The 15799-nt window shown below is 46.2% G+C and overlaps 2 protein-coding genes across 4 annotated transcripts in view; one reads left to right on the top strand and one right to left on the bottom strand.

Moving 5' to 3' along the window:
* Positions 1-594: 594 nt before the first annotated feature.
* Positions 595-13057, top strand: ctnnb1 (catenin (cadherin-associated protein), beta 1). Of its 3 annotated transcripts, none has more exons than XM_076281126.1 (17): positions 595-751; positions 6371-6416; positions 6802-7026; positions 7128-7381; positions 7490-7728; positions 7855-8056; positions 8151-8295; positions 8391-8494; positions 8620-8649; positions 8876-9214; positions 9308-9466; positions 9576-9695; positions 9851-10001; positions 10913-11034; positions 11227-11287; positions 11852-12075; positions 12227-13057. In XM_076281126.1, the coding sequence occupies exons 2-16, from the start codon at positions 6404-6406 to the stop codon at positions 12055-12057; spliced, it is 2370 nt and encodes a 789-aa protein (XP_076137241.1). In that variant the 5' UTR covers positions 595-751; positions 6371-6403; the 3' UTR covers positions 12058-12075; positions 12227-13057. The 3 variants fall into 3 exon arrangements, with proteins under 3 accessions (XP_076137241.1, XP_076137240.1, XP_076137242.1); XM_076281125.1 differs by having other exon boundaries at positions 6366-6416; XM_076281127.1 differs by lacking the exon at positions 8620-8649 and having other exon boundaries at positions 6366-6416.
* Positions 13058-13136: 79 nt separating this feature from the next.
* The window catches only part of ulk4 (unc-51 like kinase 4), an 87928-nt gene continuing 85265 nt past the window's right edge, over positions 13137-15799 (bottom strand). Inside the window, exons 36-37 of the mRNA XM_076281124.1 lie at positions 14447-14532; positions 13137-13293 (exon numbers count right to left, since the gene is read on the bottom strand). Of these exons, the coding sequence (XP_076137239.1) occupies positions 13212-13293; positions 14447-14532 (168 nt within the window). The 3' untranslated portion in view covers positions 13137-13211. The remainder of the gene's footprint in view (positions 13294-14446; positions 14533-15799) is intronic.

Below are 15799 nucleotides of genomic sequence, written 5' to 3'. Positions count from 1 at the left end.
TCGGCAGATGAACTGACCTCCAGTGTGTCAACAAGTTGACCTCAGACAAATACCCCGCTGTATGGTTCCTTTGAGATGGAAGGTAGCCTATCCTAAAGTTTCCACGCCCTCTAATGTGATGGCATGGGTCTATGCAACCAGATAAATGATAAATTGACTTCCAAATGCTGTTTGACTGAGTAATTAATTCCAACGGTAAATCAGCACTTATTTAGGTCCATCACACTGTAGTCTGATACCTAGCCCAAGTAAAAAAAAAAAAAGTAAAAAAACAATCAGCTTGCACATCGCTGAGGAGACGTAAGTTAATGAATAGGCAAGTCGCTCACATCACAACTGTATCCCTGCGCATGCACGCCAATACAGTAGTTTTTTTTAAAGCATATTTTATCTTTTACATTACATTTGTATATATGCTAAATGAAAATACAAATTTCAGACATCATTGTATTAATTTCTGAGGTTTTGTGGTCTATTTTACGGTTCTGTTTCAAAAAAGGGTATCTATTTTATTCAGTGGCGGCAGGATACAGCAACCGCAAGAGTTGTTATAATGGCTTGCACAGAATGCGTCGCCATCTTCCCTCCCCTCACACCCTGCCAAGGCAACATTGGTGTGCGGAGAGTCTTCGTCAACAGCGACTGGAGGTGGAGTAACCTAGTAGTGGCGATTTGTTGGTTTTCTCTGTTTTTACACAAGCCACTGATTTGCACAGCTGACGGGAGAAACGGATATACTTATTTTTCTCGGGTGAGTTAAAACTGAAATAGTGCTCCTTTATTATCTAACGGTTTGTGTTCACATGGTCGCTAACATTAGTGGTGTTGCTAGCAACATATTGTCTTAACATTAGATCAGCATAACCATGTAACGTTAGCTAGTTGGCTTTGAGATTTTGTATCCTACGATAGCTGTGCTGTAACGTTAGCTTGTTAGCTAATTTCAGCTAACCGTCTACTTAATGTGCAGGGGATCTTATTTTGGATACCGGTTACTCTTTAACTCTTTTGTAGCGGGAGGTGTAGTAGCTGAAGCCCTCACTGGCTTAATCAACGTTAACATAGAAATTACTGGGGAACTGCTTGTGAACGTGTTTGTCTTATATCGAGTTGTAAATAACGTTAACAGGAACATGTTTGGGCTGATATTCTTGGGTAACATTAACGGTAGCCGCTCATCTGCTAATATTATACTCATTATCGGAGTCTTTAAAACTTGGCAAGCTAACGTTAACGTAACTGGTAACCATTGATTGCCTCTGATTTGTAGTGCTGATGCACTACGTTAACGTTATCGCGGAAATAAGTTGACCTTCTCGTTAATATTTGTTGTGGTTTCAAACGGCTTAAGGCTAGGTTAACGTTGATCTGTAGAAACGCTGGTTACGTGCGTTTGTATTTTTTAATTGGTTGCAGCGTCGGCTTGTATTATCAGTAATAGCGCTTCCTAGCTAGCGGTCGTCTTAGCAGACTTCGTGCCTGATGTTAACCAGCAAACGTTAACATTGTGATATCCCACTGTGCTCTAGGTTTAACATGAACATTAATCGAGTTATTGTGAGCCTCGATTTATAATAGCAATGTTACTCAGATAATTTAACTCTAGAGCTAGTCATGTAAGAAACTTAAGGTAATGTAACGTTAACTTTATCGCAGGCATCTGCCTTGGTGGAAGATTGGCTGGCTAGTGATGCTTTCTAACTTAGTGACTTGGCTATGCGTGGCCATCCAAAACATCTTTGTGTACACACTCCTTGTTAATGGAGTGGGTGGTGGGTAGTTGAAGGGATTGAACTTCATGCAATGCTTTTTAAGCAAGAGCTACGGTCTTGCAGCAGGGGCGGCTTCATCACCCAACATTTCTGTTTTTGTGTTTACTCGGTTAGGAAAACTTTTGATCTGGCCAATTAATAAGAGTCTGAGTAAGCTAACGTTAGTTCCCAAAAGCCAGTAAGATAGGTAACTTATGTTAGCTCGTGGTGCTTCAAGGTAGAACGATGCGGTACCACGTACAATTTAAACACCATGCGTTGTTATTTTAATGAAACATAATTTTCATTATATGGGAATACGTTTTCCTCTGTTTTTTCTTGTGTTTGGCACATGTCTAAAATCTGTGTCCGTGTTGTTCGCCATTTATCAGTCTAAGTCACCATTGCTTTTGGGAATACGCAAAGTAAAGTTTTGACTTTGTTATTTCTTCAAACGTGCTTCGATAAAGATTTTTCATGGTTGCATATTACTTATTGAAAGGGACAAAGGGATACAACATTCTTGGGCCGATGTGGTTGGAATGGAAAGGAAGTCGAGGAGGAGCCTGGATTGAAATCCGACTCTGTCTGCACTGGTAGCGGTAACTTGTAAAGGGAGCCGAGGTCGTGATCGAGACCTGCCTGTGGGGGTGGGGACTCGCTGAATCCTTCCGATCTCGGTAAAGCACCGTGTTTAGGCGTGCAAAACATTAACAAGGAGGGTGGTTCAGGAAATACCCCCACATGTTTGATGTTATTTTCCCTGCTCTTTTAAAAATACGTATAGAACCAGAAGCCGGGCGAGGTAGAGGGAAATGCCACTTGGTGCCGCCGACGAAGCGTAGCCTACGTTCGCGCTAGGGGCATCGCAGATCAATATGTTCATGTTGGCCGTTGTGCTCATTTTAAATAAATGACTTTCATTGCACATTAATGTCGACATTAGTGAATGGGTGAACTATCGTTGCAATGATGAGTTGTGTAGATTTGTCGCGGTGGGTTTTCTTTCCCCCCCCAGTAGTCAAATACTTCGATGCCAATGCGCATTTCTTCCCATAGAATACGACGGCATAATCAAGTTAGGAGAAGAGGTAGTTTTCTTTAACATTGGAACTGGGAAGCCTAATTGCTGTATAGCAAAATGTAGTTAGCGATGGTTAACCACATAACCTCATATATTTTTTACCACACACACACATACAGTTGTACCTTTTTTGTTCTTAACAGTGGCCCTAAGATTTACGGAAAGCTGCTTAATTATTGGGTCACTGATTTGAGCTATGGTCGCTGTGGCTAAGCATTCCTTACATAGTGAGAATATATCTATAAACTACTTTTGTCTGATCAATAATTTTCTGGTGCCTGTAACAGCTAGGCAACTTATGACAAGTTGCTGTTAGGTGTCTTGTTGTTGAGATCGCATTACAGCAAAATGTGTAATTGACCACTGTACAATTGGTGTCTGGTACAGTCTGTACGACTGGCTGTCTTCCAACCGTGACTGTAATTTTGAAAAGGCAAATGTTTAATGTGGCAGCTTGTTTCTGCTGGTCATTGTGAGCAAACTCTGTAGCTTTTAGTATTTCCTTGTGTGGTTGTTCTAAATAATCTGTGAAGGTTAATTTACCATGTCTAAAAGCCAGGTGACCTCGCTCAATGAAGTGGCTGTGTCGCAGCCTGATGTTCAACATTTCCAGTTAGAATATGCATTACTAATCTGAGTACACATGCATAGTGATAGGCTTATGTTCCATCATGACCAGTTACCAGAGTTCTGTTGTGGTGTATTTTCCTTGATTCCACTTGTATGCATTTGGTGGTATTGAAACCATTTGGCGTTGGGTCACCAGTGTAGGGAGGTTCTATTAGGATGCTGTTGGCCATAAAGTGATCTGGATGAGGACATCAGAGTCCATATGTATTCTTAGCAGTCTGTCTGAGTGGCCGGTCTACTGAATAGCCTGTGGTATTTGGGCTGTGTTGAGGTGGGGGTAGCAGCCAGGGTCTGCCATTGTTTTTGGTGGGGCAGTTGGGTGGTGGGTTCATGAGGCCCTGGCTGCTGACTCCTCACATTCTTGTAGTGCCACAGCTGCTGGTAGGCAGCTTAAACCAGGCCATGCCACCATCAAACGCTGGTCAGCACAGCAGCTGGGGGCCACAGTTTCGTTGACATGCTGACCAAATAGTCAATAAGCATTTTTTTGTGACTATGTATGTAGTGTTGCAATGTGAAAAAGTTAGTTGAGCTGTGAACAAACCGTGGCATAGTTCCATCACAGGACCATTGGCAAAATGTAGCCTCTGAGTTGTGCGGTGTGCTGCTTTGAATAAAGGGTGTGCCTAGTGACTGCTACATGTGAAATGTTTTGGTGGAAGTCTGATGCTGGCGGTGGTGCTGCCTGGGCTCCTGCTGGTGAATAAATGAGGGCTCCAGCCATGGCCTGCTTTACAGCGGTTTCTTGTGACTCAAGTTTGAGGATGTGGAAGGAGGCCAAAAGCTTGATAATTGGCTCCGTCGTGGCATGCAAGTCAAGACAGTGGAAAAACAAGGAGATGTGAAGCTTTAATGGTTTTGGTGTAGTTAGACTGAGGCTCATTCACAGCCATGTGCAGTGGAAGTATTAGGGAGGTGTGCGTGCATGTGTGGGGGGGTTTTGTAATCTTTGACAGTAAAGCATAGTGCTGGGAATTGCCGCAGAGGCAGCAATATGATCACAACATTTGGACCATGATGTATTGTGATTCTTAACATTTTACGATACAGCAAGTATTGGGATTCAGTTCTGCAATATATTTCTACCATATAATTTGTTTTTGTATGCTGGAAATGTCTGCAGCCATCTTGCCGTGGTTTTCTTCTCACAGTACCGTTTTTGTAGCTTCTGAGGCAATATCACACAAATATTGTGCAATGTTTATCAGTGCTCTATTGTGACAATATTGTCCCTAAACACTAGTCTCTCCCCCCCCCCCCCCCCCCAAAGTAAAATGCAGTTGTCATACAGCTTTTGCTTCTGAGATACTCCATGTCTGCAACAGGTATGCTATGAGTGGCATAAATTCCAGTATCAGGCCTACACATTCTTTCTGTAGGGTTATGTCTCAAGGATGTCCTAAAATACAATTTAATGTTTTGCGATGTTTTGCGTTACTCACAGACGGGCACTCACTGGATGTGCTAAAACATCTTGAATTTCCCCTTGGGGGTCAATAAAGTATCTATCTATCTCTATCTATCTAAAACATCATCTTTTTATTTGAGCATTACTGAAATGCAGCAGTCAATGAACTGCTGTTTACAGCTTTTTACTGTTGGACACTTTTGGTTTGACAGGTTTTGAAAATGTACTTGATATTGTCACGCAAACCCTGTAGATTTGCCTCATTTGTAATGTGAAGTGGGCGTTTTGGGGGGCTTTGGAAACGCATGAGAGGGGGTGCTGTGAGGTCAGACATGAGGGTGAAACCCTAATGATATGGTAATGGGAGGGGGTGGGGTGGCCCCAGGTCTGGATGACTCACTGCAGGCCATTGTGAGGAGGTGTTCAGTCCTGATGATGGTGGGGGGGGAAGGGGCAAGAATGACCTTTAGGTAAAGGCTCAATTGAAGACTTCAGGCCTAAATGGGCAGTTACCTTAGTGTGGATGGGTCATTATTATACTGTTGAGCAGTATGTAGAGCTGCTTGATAAGAGTTTGTGAAACAGTTTGGATTCACTGTCTTGGAAGACTAGGCTAGTACGCACTTTTGTGACTATTGTTTTAGCTGTATTTTGTGGTTGCATTTGAAAATTAAATATCCAAAATAATAAACCTGCGTCTTACAGTGTTGGTGCATAGGCTCCAAATGAAAACTGTAGAAAAACAAGAATTTTTGGATTTTTGAAGTCTACTTTTTGAGTGTGATTTCCAGTCTTGTTTTTCTTCTTTTTCTGCATTTGAAAATTGAAATTTAATTTCAAATTTGGTTTTTCTATATGTTAGACTGCCGCGTGTGTGTGTGTGGTGACTGGGAGGTTTTATTCATGCACCTCTGGCTAATCTCTCTGATCAGAGGAAGTCTGCTCTGAGTCACACTTGTTCATTGTGTGTTCAGGCCGTCAGCAGGAAATGGAGATTCTCAGTCTGCCGTCATTGTGGTGTTCTGCTCACACACACTTACAAAACAGTCATTGGAAACCGGAATCTGAAACCACCAAAACTTGCCTTGATTCTTCCAAGTGGTTTCTGAAGTTGTGTACTATGGTAGTAGGCTATAAGCTATGAGCTGCAGTTGAGTACTCTGAATCTTTTTTTTCCCTGCAAGTTGGCTCAGCATTTGTGATAGGACATGGAAAGTGGATATCCAGTGTAGGCTAGTTTAATTGTGTGCTTCTTTAAATGACATTTTTCAGTTGGTTTTAACATTAACTAGCTGCTGAGCCTTTTGTGTGTGATGTTGGGTCAACTCGGGTTGTGTGGTTATTTTAATCTGAGCGATATGATGTGATGAACCTCTGGGCAGCCGCAGTGCTGATAAAGTGTATTTCACAGTATACAAATGTAACCCTGTTGTTTGAGTGGTGTATGTCTGGTGCTGTGCTACAGTGGTTGACTGCTGTTCTCTGTTCTCAGATTAGGAAGCTGTGCAGGCTGCAGGCTGTGAGAGGAACATGGCTACCCAATGTGAGTATCCCCGCTGTCGCACCCCACTGCAGAAAACACCTCTCCACCTCTGTCCTCTCTTCCATTCTAGTCTCTGTATAATGATTTGAATGGATAGCAGTCTTCAGTCAATATTCAAGGGCCTTGAGTTTTGTACAGCTCTCAAATCAAAACAAATATGAAAGATGTGTTAGAGGAAGGACAAAGTAACTCATTTCAGTACTTATTAGTTAGTGTAATTATAAAAAAATAATTTTAACTGGTTTTGTGTTGTATTTTATAGGTTTCATATTGTGTAGTCTTGTGTAGATGGTTCACGTTTACTATGAACACTTTTTTAACTGTACTCCTATCTAAATGGTAATGCCTGGGTGCATTTCTAACGTCCTGCTGCCTTTCCCCCCAGCGGATCTGATGGAGTTGGACATGGCCATGGAGCCGGACCGTAAGGCTGCCGTCAGCCACTGGCAGCAGCAGTCTTACCTGGACTCTGGTATCCACTCTGGGGCCACCACCACAGCGCCCTCCCTCAGCGGCAAGGGCAACCCAGAGGAGGACGATGTGGACAACCAGGTTCTGTACGAGTGGGAGCAGGGCTTCAACCAGTCCTTCCCTCAGGACCAAGTTGCAGGTAGGCTTCTGGTACACGCTGTCCACCCCTCCACATCAGTAGAGCTTTACTGTGGTGAGGAACCTCCGGGCAAGTGGCACTGACGTGGTGTGTCTCCTCAGATATGGACGGGCAGTATGCCCTCACGCGGGCACAGAGGGTGCGGGCGGCCATGTTCCCCGAGACGCTGGACGAGGGCATGCAGATCCCCTCCACGCAGTTTGACGGCACCCACCCCACCAACGTGCAGAGGCTGGCCGAGCCCTCGCAGATGCTCAAGCACGCCGTGGTCAACCTCATCAACTACCAGGACGACGCCGAGCTGGCCACACGCGCCATTCCTGAGCTCACCAAGCTCCTAAACGACGAGGACCAGGTACACATGCGCAGCACACACACACACACACACACACAGATTGAATCCTGTTAAATGTAGTAGACTGCAGTCGAACCTGCATCTGAAGTGCATGTCTTTTTCTTTCAGGTGGTGGTGAACAAGGCAGCAGTCATGGTACACCAGCTGTCTAAGAAGGAGGCCTCCCGTCATGCCATCATGCGCTCGCCGCAGATGGTGTCGGCCATCGTGCGGACCATGCAGAACACGGGCGACGTTGAGACGGCCCGCTGCACCGCCGGCACACTGCACAACCTCTCCCACCACAGAGAGGGCCTGCTGGCCATCTTCAAGTCCGGCGGCATCCCCGCCCTCGTCAAGATGCTTGGGTAAGGCTCACGAGTGTATATTAGGACTGCCCACTCTGCTAAATGTGAGTTGTGCTTAGTTGCTGTGCGGTGTGGTGTGTTTGTATGGATGCTGAGTGTGGTTCTCTTGTTTGGTTCCTCCTTCAGTTCCCCAGTGGACTCGGTGCTGTTCTACGCCATCACAACCTTACACAACCTGCTCCTGCACCAGGAGGGAACCAAGATGGCCGCGCGCCTGGCTGGCGGCCTGCAGAAGATGGTGGCGCTGCTCAACAAGACCAATGTCAAGTTCCTGGCCATCACGACAGATTGCCTTCAGATTCTGGCCTATGGCAACCAAGAAAGCAAAGTAAGAGTTGTTTTTTATTTATTTTTTTAATGGCTGCCATGGTGTAGTTTTGTCTCCATTAGTTCAGTAGCTGACCGACCACTTCCTCTTGTAGCTCATCATTCTGGCCAGTGGAGGCCCACAGGCACTGGTCAACATCATGAGGACCTACACGTATGAGAAGCTTCTGTGGACTACCAGCAGAGTCCTTAAAGTACTCTCTGTCTGCTCAAGCAACAAACCTGCCATTGTTGAAGCTGGTAAGTTCCTCACTAATGGCCTATTAATGTGCCATCCTCATTGGCTGCATTGTGGTGTTTTGTGTGTGCTGACCGGCTGATTGGCTGCTCTGTAGGTGGCATGCAGGCTCTGGGGCTGCACCTGACGGACCCCAGCCAGCGGTTGGTGCAGAACTGCTTGTGGACCCTCAGGAACTTGTCAGACGCTGCCACCAAACAGGTAAGGCTTGGCTTCCTGCGCTCGTCCCACCTGCACGCACCTCGTCCTCTTGTGCACTTTCCTCCCTTTTCTTCCACTCTACATGAGACCTCTCTTTCTGTCTCCCCACTCTTTCCATGGAGAAGACGACCTTAGCTGAAGTAGATGTGATGCAGGTAAAGAGTAGCCATTCCTGCCTTTCTCACTGGGGGGGTCAACCTGCTTACTTAACTGAGCTGAACCTAAGCAGACCCTGAACTTAGCTTTAAAAAAAAAAAAAAAAAAGCTACTGATTCAGACATGCGACTTAAACTTGTAAACTTCAAAAATGTTCCAAATGTTTAATGGCGTTGCTGTGGAAGTGTCAGTAGCTGATGCACGGCTGTTCTCTGCTCTGTTCAGGAGGGCATGGAGGGTCTGTTGGGCACGCTGGTGCAGCTGCTGGGCTCCGACGACATCAACGTTGTGACGTGTGCAGCGGGCATCCTGTCCAACCTCACCTGCAACAACTACAAGAACAAGATGATGGTGTGCCAGGTGGGTGGCATCGAGGCGTTGGTGCGCACCGTGCTGCGCGCTGGCGACCGCGAGGACATCACCGAGCCAGCCATCTGTGCCCTGCGCCACCTCACCTCGCGCCACCAGGATGCCGAGATGGCCCAGAATGCCGTGCGGCTGCACTACGGCCTGCCAGTAGTGGTGAAGCTGCTGCACCCACCTTCACACTGGCCTCTCATTAAGGTGAGTTGCACTCTGGCCTGGCTGTGGTTCATGTTTGGTCCTCTCTCTTTCTGAAAGATTTCTAAAGATGGTGCTCCTGTTTGTCCTTTCCAGGCCACTGTAGGACTAATCCGTAACCTGGCACTGTGCCCTGCCAACCACGCTCCTCTGCGTGAGCAGGGTGCCATCCCACGCCTAGTGCAGCTCTTGGTGAGGGCACACCAGGACACCCAGAGACGTACCTCAATGGGTGGCACACAGCAACAGTTTGTGGTGAGTGGAAGGGACGGATGGATGGATGGATGAAAGACTTCTGCACAGGGATGGATAAGGAGCTGAGCTGGAGTCAGGGAAAGTAATATTCTTTGTATGTGTTCCTCAGGAGGGAGTTCGCATGGAGGAGATTGTAGAGGGGTGCACAGGAGCCCTGCACATCTTGGCCAGAGACATTCACAACAGAATTGTCATCCGGGGACTCAACACCATTCCACTCTTTGTCCAGGTACGTCTGGAGACGCTACATCCATGTCGGATCACAATGATACTTTTGTGTGCAATAGAATTCAGTGTTTGAACCAAGGATTGATTCATTGGTGTAGCACGTACGTATACCTTGGAGGAGCCTCTGATCTAATGGTGCCTTTTGGTTTCCTCCAGCTCTTGTACTCTCCAATTGAGAACATTCAGCGTGTGGCTGCTGGCGTCTTGTGTGAGCTGGCTCAGGACAAAGAGGCAGCAGAAGCCATTGAGGCTGAGGGAGCCACCGCCCCACTCACAGAGCTGCTGCACTCCAGGAACGAGGGTGTCGGTACGTTTCCACTTTAAACACAGTCGACCCTCCAGGTCCAGCACTGTGGTCATGTCCAGTCCTGACTTTGTTATATTGAGCCTGGGTGAGAAATCAATATTCAAATGGCATGTTGGGAAAGCTCATTGCACAATATGTTACTGTCATTTGATCCCAACAATTGCACACATTGCAGGGCAGGGAGCAAGTTTGTGGCAGAAGAAAGACTGTGTTCCCAAATGATTATGGCAAGCAGTAGAGATTGCATATGCAGGCTGTAAAGTCTGTTGATGCAGAGTCAGACAGACAAATAAACATCTGTGACTCTGTCTTGGCAACAAGTTTGCTGACAAGCTGCTATTTGACCACAGGCTGTAAAATAAATGAAGCCTGATCAGGGAGATTGTTCTCATTGCTAGTGTCAGACTTCTCATTTCAGTAGCTCATTTTTCCAGCCAAACTCATTATATACGGCACACTGCACTTCATCTCCAAATGTCGTATTGAAAGTTATGTTCTTTAATGGAACAGATTAAATGGGAAAAATCAGGCATTAGAATATGTGTTTTTTTCTGGATTTGTAGTTTTAAATTCTGGTTGTGTTAAAAACAAAACAAAACAAAAAAAAACACAAGTATTGAGTGGAATTCCAAACGTCCTTGTTTGTTGTGTAGTTTGCTGTTTTGCCAATATTGGTTTTTAAAATCCATTGGCACATCAAACAAGCTGTTGGTATAGAGGTCATAAATTTGATTACTGACACCTTGATCGCTGGAGTCGATGTCTAGAGATCAGATGGCCTACCTGCGTCTCGGCTCTAGGGTCGGGCCCAATTTGTTTAGTCAATTCAATCGAAGTGTATGTGTGTGCATGTATGTTGTTGTTGGGCTGTTTGCTGGGCTTAACGCTCTCTCGCCTCTGCTCCCTACCAGCCACGTATGCCGCTGCTGTGCTATTCCGCATGTCGGAGGACAAGCCTCAGGACTACAAGAAGCGCCTGTCTGTTGAGCTGACAAGCTCCCTGTTCAGAACGGAGCCAATGACTTGGAATGAGGTAACACGCCAACAGACACTAACCCCTTAGTCTACATTTGCGCTTAATGTTATGAATGGCACATTAGTCACCTATAGTGGCATGTCCTACAAGAGAACTAGCTTTTGATTACTTATAAGTGTGTGTGTGTAGTGTGCTGTTCCCCCTCTGATGAGTGTGTGTGTGTGTGTGTGTGTGTGTGTGTGTCCACAGACGGGAGAGCTGGGCCTGGACATGGGCGCACAGGGAGAGCCTCTGGGCTACAGACAGGACGGTGAGTTTCACATCCTTTTCTACTTCACCATGGTTTGCATACAGACTAATAAGCAGCAGGTTGTGCTGACTGGTGTTTTGGTTTTAACATGACTTAACTGAAGCAGTGACTAAAGGCATGCTCTCCTTATTGCTGATCACTGCCTGGTGTGGAGGTGTATGTAGAAAAGAGAGCACAGAGCAGCCTGTCCATTGTCCTCAGCTTCCTTAAGACCCTTGAGCACATAGATTAAGATGACACGGCCCTCATTTGCTGTCAGTCCTGGCTTTTAATTGCAACACTGTATGACGATACACAAGTAGCAAGTGGCAGATGAGCAAGTTGAATTTCATAAATAATCAGCCTAAACATTGAGTCAGTCATGGATTCCCTTCCAGTGGGTCTTGTAAAAATACAGTAGACAGACATTGTTCTTTTTGGGTTTTTCACCGGAGCCCTCTCACCTGACTGGAGTGGATTGGTGGTTGTGTAGTGCTTAGTGGTTTGGTTTGTTTTGTTTGGCTTCTAACCATAGCGTGTGCTTATCCTCCCTCTTGACCACCCACCCGCCACTCCCCACCCCAGACCCCAGCTACCGCTCCTACCACTCGGGCACCTACCAGGACGGCATGCCCATGGACCCCATGATGGAGCACGACATGGGAGGCCACCACCCTGGCCCCGACTACCCCGTGGAAGGCTTGCCTGACCTCAGCCACGCTCACGACTTGATCGACGGCCTGCCGCCAGGCGACAGCAATCAGCTGGCCTGGTTTGATACCGACCTGTAAATACCAAGTACTTTTTAGGTAAGGAGCCCCCCTCACCCACTGCCTGGCTTCTGTGTGGGGAAGAGCTGCTTTGTGGCATGCTGCGCACACCACTAATGATGTGTAGCTTGAGTGTGTGGTGCAGGTGTGCTTGTCGCAGGAGTAACACTATCCTTTCCTGTCTTCACAGCTGTATCGTCTGATCTGAATGAACCTGCATTGTGATTTGGCCTGTAGAGTTGCTGGGCGGTCTCAAGAGGAGGGGGCTAGTATCTCAGAAAGTGCCTGACACACTCATTCAAGCTGAGTTTCCTATGGGAACAAGTGGGGTGGGGGGGGAAATAAAACAAAAGAAACAAACAAAAAAACTTTTGTTCTGGTCCTCGTGGGTCGGAGATTTGAACGGAAGAGGAGTCTGTGGGGTGGATGTTTGACGAACGAAGGAAGCCCAAGAAGTGGATCCTAAGAGATGGAATTTTCAACCCTAGCCTTGCCTGTATTTTTTATGACATTTTATTTTTTTTAATGATTTCTCTGTCTGTAATGGTACTTATGTAGCTTGCTTTATGATATTGGTCTTCTGTTTCTTTATGTTTCCTTTTTTGGTTTGTTTTTGTTTATTTTTTGCAGTAATTTGTATTCCTTTATTAAGTCTATCATAGTGTTAAGTTCTAGTGGTGATGCTCCATCAGTTAAAGACTTTATCAAGTTTATGGTGTAGGAAACACTAATAATCATTTGAATTGTACTCTGAACAAGTGTAAACATTGTGTAGCTTTTGTATAAAAAAGAATTGGCAAAGGTCCAAATCTGGATTTTTTCCCCCTTGCTTTAAATGATCTCACCATTTCCAGTGTCACTGAAATGTTCCAAAGGGTGTGCAATGGGTGGGGTCACTTTTTCTTTTTTTTTGATGGTAGCTCTAGAAGGTTTTGAAAAGAACCCCTAATTATTGTAGCCTGCTGTGCTTATTGGAGACATGGATATCACATGGCTAAACAATAAAATGGACTTAAATTTCCCCTCTGCCTGGTCTTAGTTTTACTTAGCTTTAATGGCATGTCTGTTTACATACATTCAGGACAATTGGAGTGGAAACAGTGTGTCTTTAATATGTGCAGTATAAAAATAAATCCAAAGTCCACATTGAGCATAAATAGAGTGCAGTGTTTGCCTCACAGCTCCATTGGGGCGGAGTGGCCGATCCCCTGTAAGATGTCCGTGGCGAGAGCTCCCACTGCAGCATCTGCCTGGGCCCTGGGGGAGAGAGAGCACAGGTCAGAGGAAGCGTCCTGTCAAGGCTGTCAGTCGGACGACTAATTAGAGCTTTTGACCTGCTTTTCATGGTGCAAGTCTGAATATTAAGCTCTTTTTAAGTTTGGACAGCAAGCTTCATCTTGATGGATGACTGCCCTTGAAAGGGTCTGATTGCTCATTTCAGGCTGGGCACCGGCCACCGCACTTCCCACTTCCCACTGGAGTTGAATTAGACTGGCCACACCATGAGTGTTTTGTATTTATTCCTGTTTTACAGTGCTGTTCTCACATGAGTAATGGTCATTTTGCAGATTAAAAAAAGAGAACTCAAACGCCTCGTGTCTAGTTTCCATAGTGACGAGGGAAAAGTCAGTTCAATAACACTGCTTGTCTTTATAGATGACTGGTTTTAGAGTGGTAGTGTGGACTATCAAGTTAAATCCAACATGACCTTGAGCACCTGTCCAAATAAAAGGCTTGCTGTTGAAGAAAATCACCACGACATGTTTGGCCTGTTAAAAAAAAGGCTTGTCAGATTTGTATTTGAACAAATTTACATGGGACATTTGCATGTGATTTCTTCTGTCTGAAGAATTGAGTGTCCAATTTGAATCAGTTGATGGGGAATGGTTCCACTGAGAAATTCTGCTGTGCACTCATCGTGTGTTCCCCTCGACCTGCTCCTGAACATGAAAGCACAAGCTCTGTGGCTGAGTAGCTGGGGTGGGGTGGGGTGGGGCTGAGAGCCACAGAGCATTGTTCTGAGTGGAATCTCACCCAGACTTTGGGAGAGAGAGAGAGAAAAAACAATATTGTTGAGGTTTCTTTTTTTCCCCTGGCAGGCCTGGCTGGCTGACTTCAAAGGGATGTGCTCTCGTTCTTAGAATGAGAAAGGGAGATGGGGGCAGGGGCCACGGTGGCCCAACAATGGGCCAGTATCAATTCGTTTTTTTCCCCCTCGTTCTTTCTTTTTTGGAGGAGCCCACAGCTCAAGGAATCTTTCATTACAAGAGCTCTGCCTGGGCCTCCCCTGCCTGAATGGATCAAAGTGGAGGGCCACGCTAAGAGCCTGAGACCCTGAAACCCAGATGGGCGGGAGGAGGGAGGGAGGGGGCTGAGGCGTTGTTTGGGTGGGGGGAGGGGGGGGTCTCACCTGGAATGATGGGAGAGTCTCTGGAGCAGGAGGATGAGGCTCTGACCTTCAACTGATGACCAGCAGGAACCATCTGAGGCCATCATCTACACACACACACACACACACACACACAATAATAGTCTCAATTACCTGCCGCATACACAGAACTTAACAACCACACCATCATCCATCACACCACAATGCTTTAAAAGGGCCCAAAGGCTCTGGAACAGACCGCTCTCGTTTCATTTCCTGCCATGATGTCATAGTGCTGACACTTTCCTACCTCAGTGACAATGACCCCAAAACCACAGAGAACAGAGTGTAACCCTGAGCGCTGATGTTCTCTAGCCATCTGAATGGCGTATGAAGCCAGTGGCACTATGACGAGGAATAACTCACTGTCTGCAGCAGCTGGTTGATTTAACTCAGGAGCCCCGTTCCTTGTGTTCACTAAATGTGTACATTAGTGAGAAAGCAAATCTCAAATCTCAATGGGGGAGTTAGACAAGAGCTGGGTAACTGTAAAAGTTGTATCAATCAATGGAAAATGTCAGTTCATTTGATTTTAGGATCATAGGATTCAAGCGCACCCTCAATGGTCTTTTAGCTTAGATTCCACAACAAGGTTTAGAGAGCAGTCTTATTGCATAATGTATAAGAGCTCGTGCTCATCACTCAAAACAACTAAAATACTCTTCCAGGACCTGCCATCCATCTCCAATACCAAGGTATGTCTGAAATACAAAACACACCACGACAAAGCTTCTTAACAAAACAAGTCCCTTTTTGTCTATCTGGGGAAAAAAAGAGCAAGCCAGGCTCAGACTTCCTCCTCTGAAAATCCCCTCCTAACCTCCTCCTCTCCCAACCTGGCAGCTGATAAGAAGTTGAAGAGACACCTCGTGCCGTCGTGTTGCTTCTGTCTCTCGCAAGCGCATCCCCCGCTGTAATCTCCCGTGACAACGCTCAGGCCTGCCGCGCCGCACAAAGCCGCACACAAAGTGCCCGTTGCCAGGCAACAGGGTTACGTACCTAGAAAGGCACTTGTGCTGCCCACAGCAGCACTCATCCCAAGTGCTGTCTCACTGCACTCCCATCTCTGCCGCGAGGACCGGACGTGAAGTCCCCATAGAGCACTGCCGCGAGGACCGGACGTGAAGTCCCCACAGAGCACTGAGGTCTGTTTGTGTCCCCTCACACACCTGCACACGGCCTCTGGACTGCTCTATACACCCCTCTATACTAACTCTACTCCTCATCCAATGTGTGAGGCGGAGGGATAGCATCAACTAACTAAGCATTGCTACAACCTGCTGCATGTATCACTGAACCAGCATCCTCTTAGAAAACTTGTTTAACATGATCTGT

Source organism: Alosa pseudoharengus, unplaced genomic scaffold (genome assembly GCF_046254945.1).
Source record: "Alosa pseudoharengus isolate Yale_2024_CS ecotype anadromous, Long Island Sound unplaced genomic scaffold, YU_APseudo_1.1 YU_APseudo_1.1_scf_12, whole genome shotgun sequence".
NCBI classification, from domain to species: Eukaryota; Metazoa; Chordata; class Actinopteri; order Clupeiformes; family Clupeidae; genus Alosa; species Alosa pseudoharengus.
Note: the sequence above shows the minus strand (reverse complement) of the source record. Positions and strands in the feature narration are given on the sequence as shown.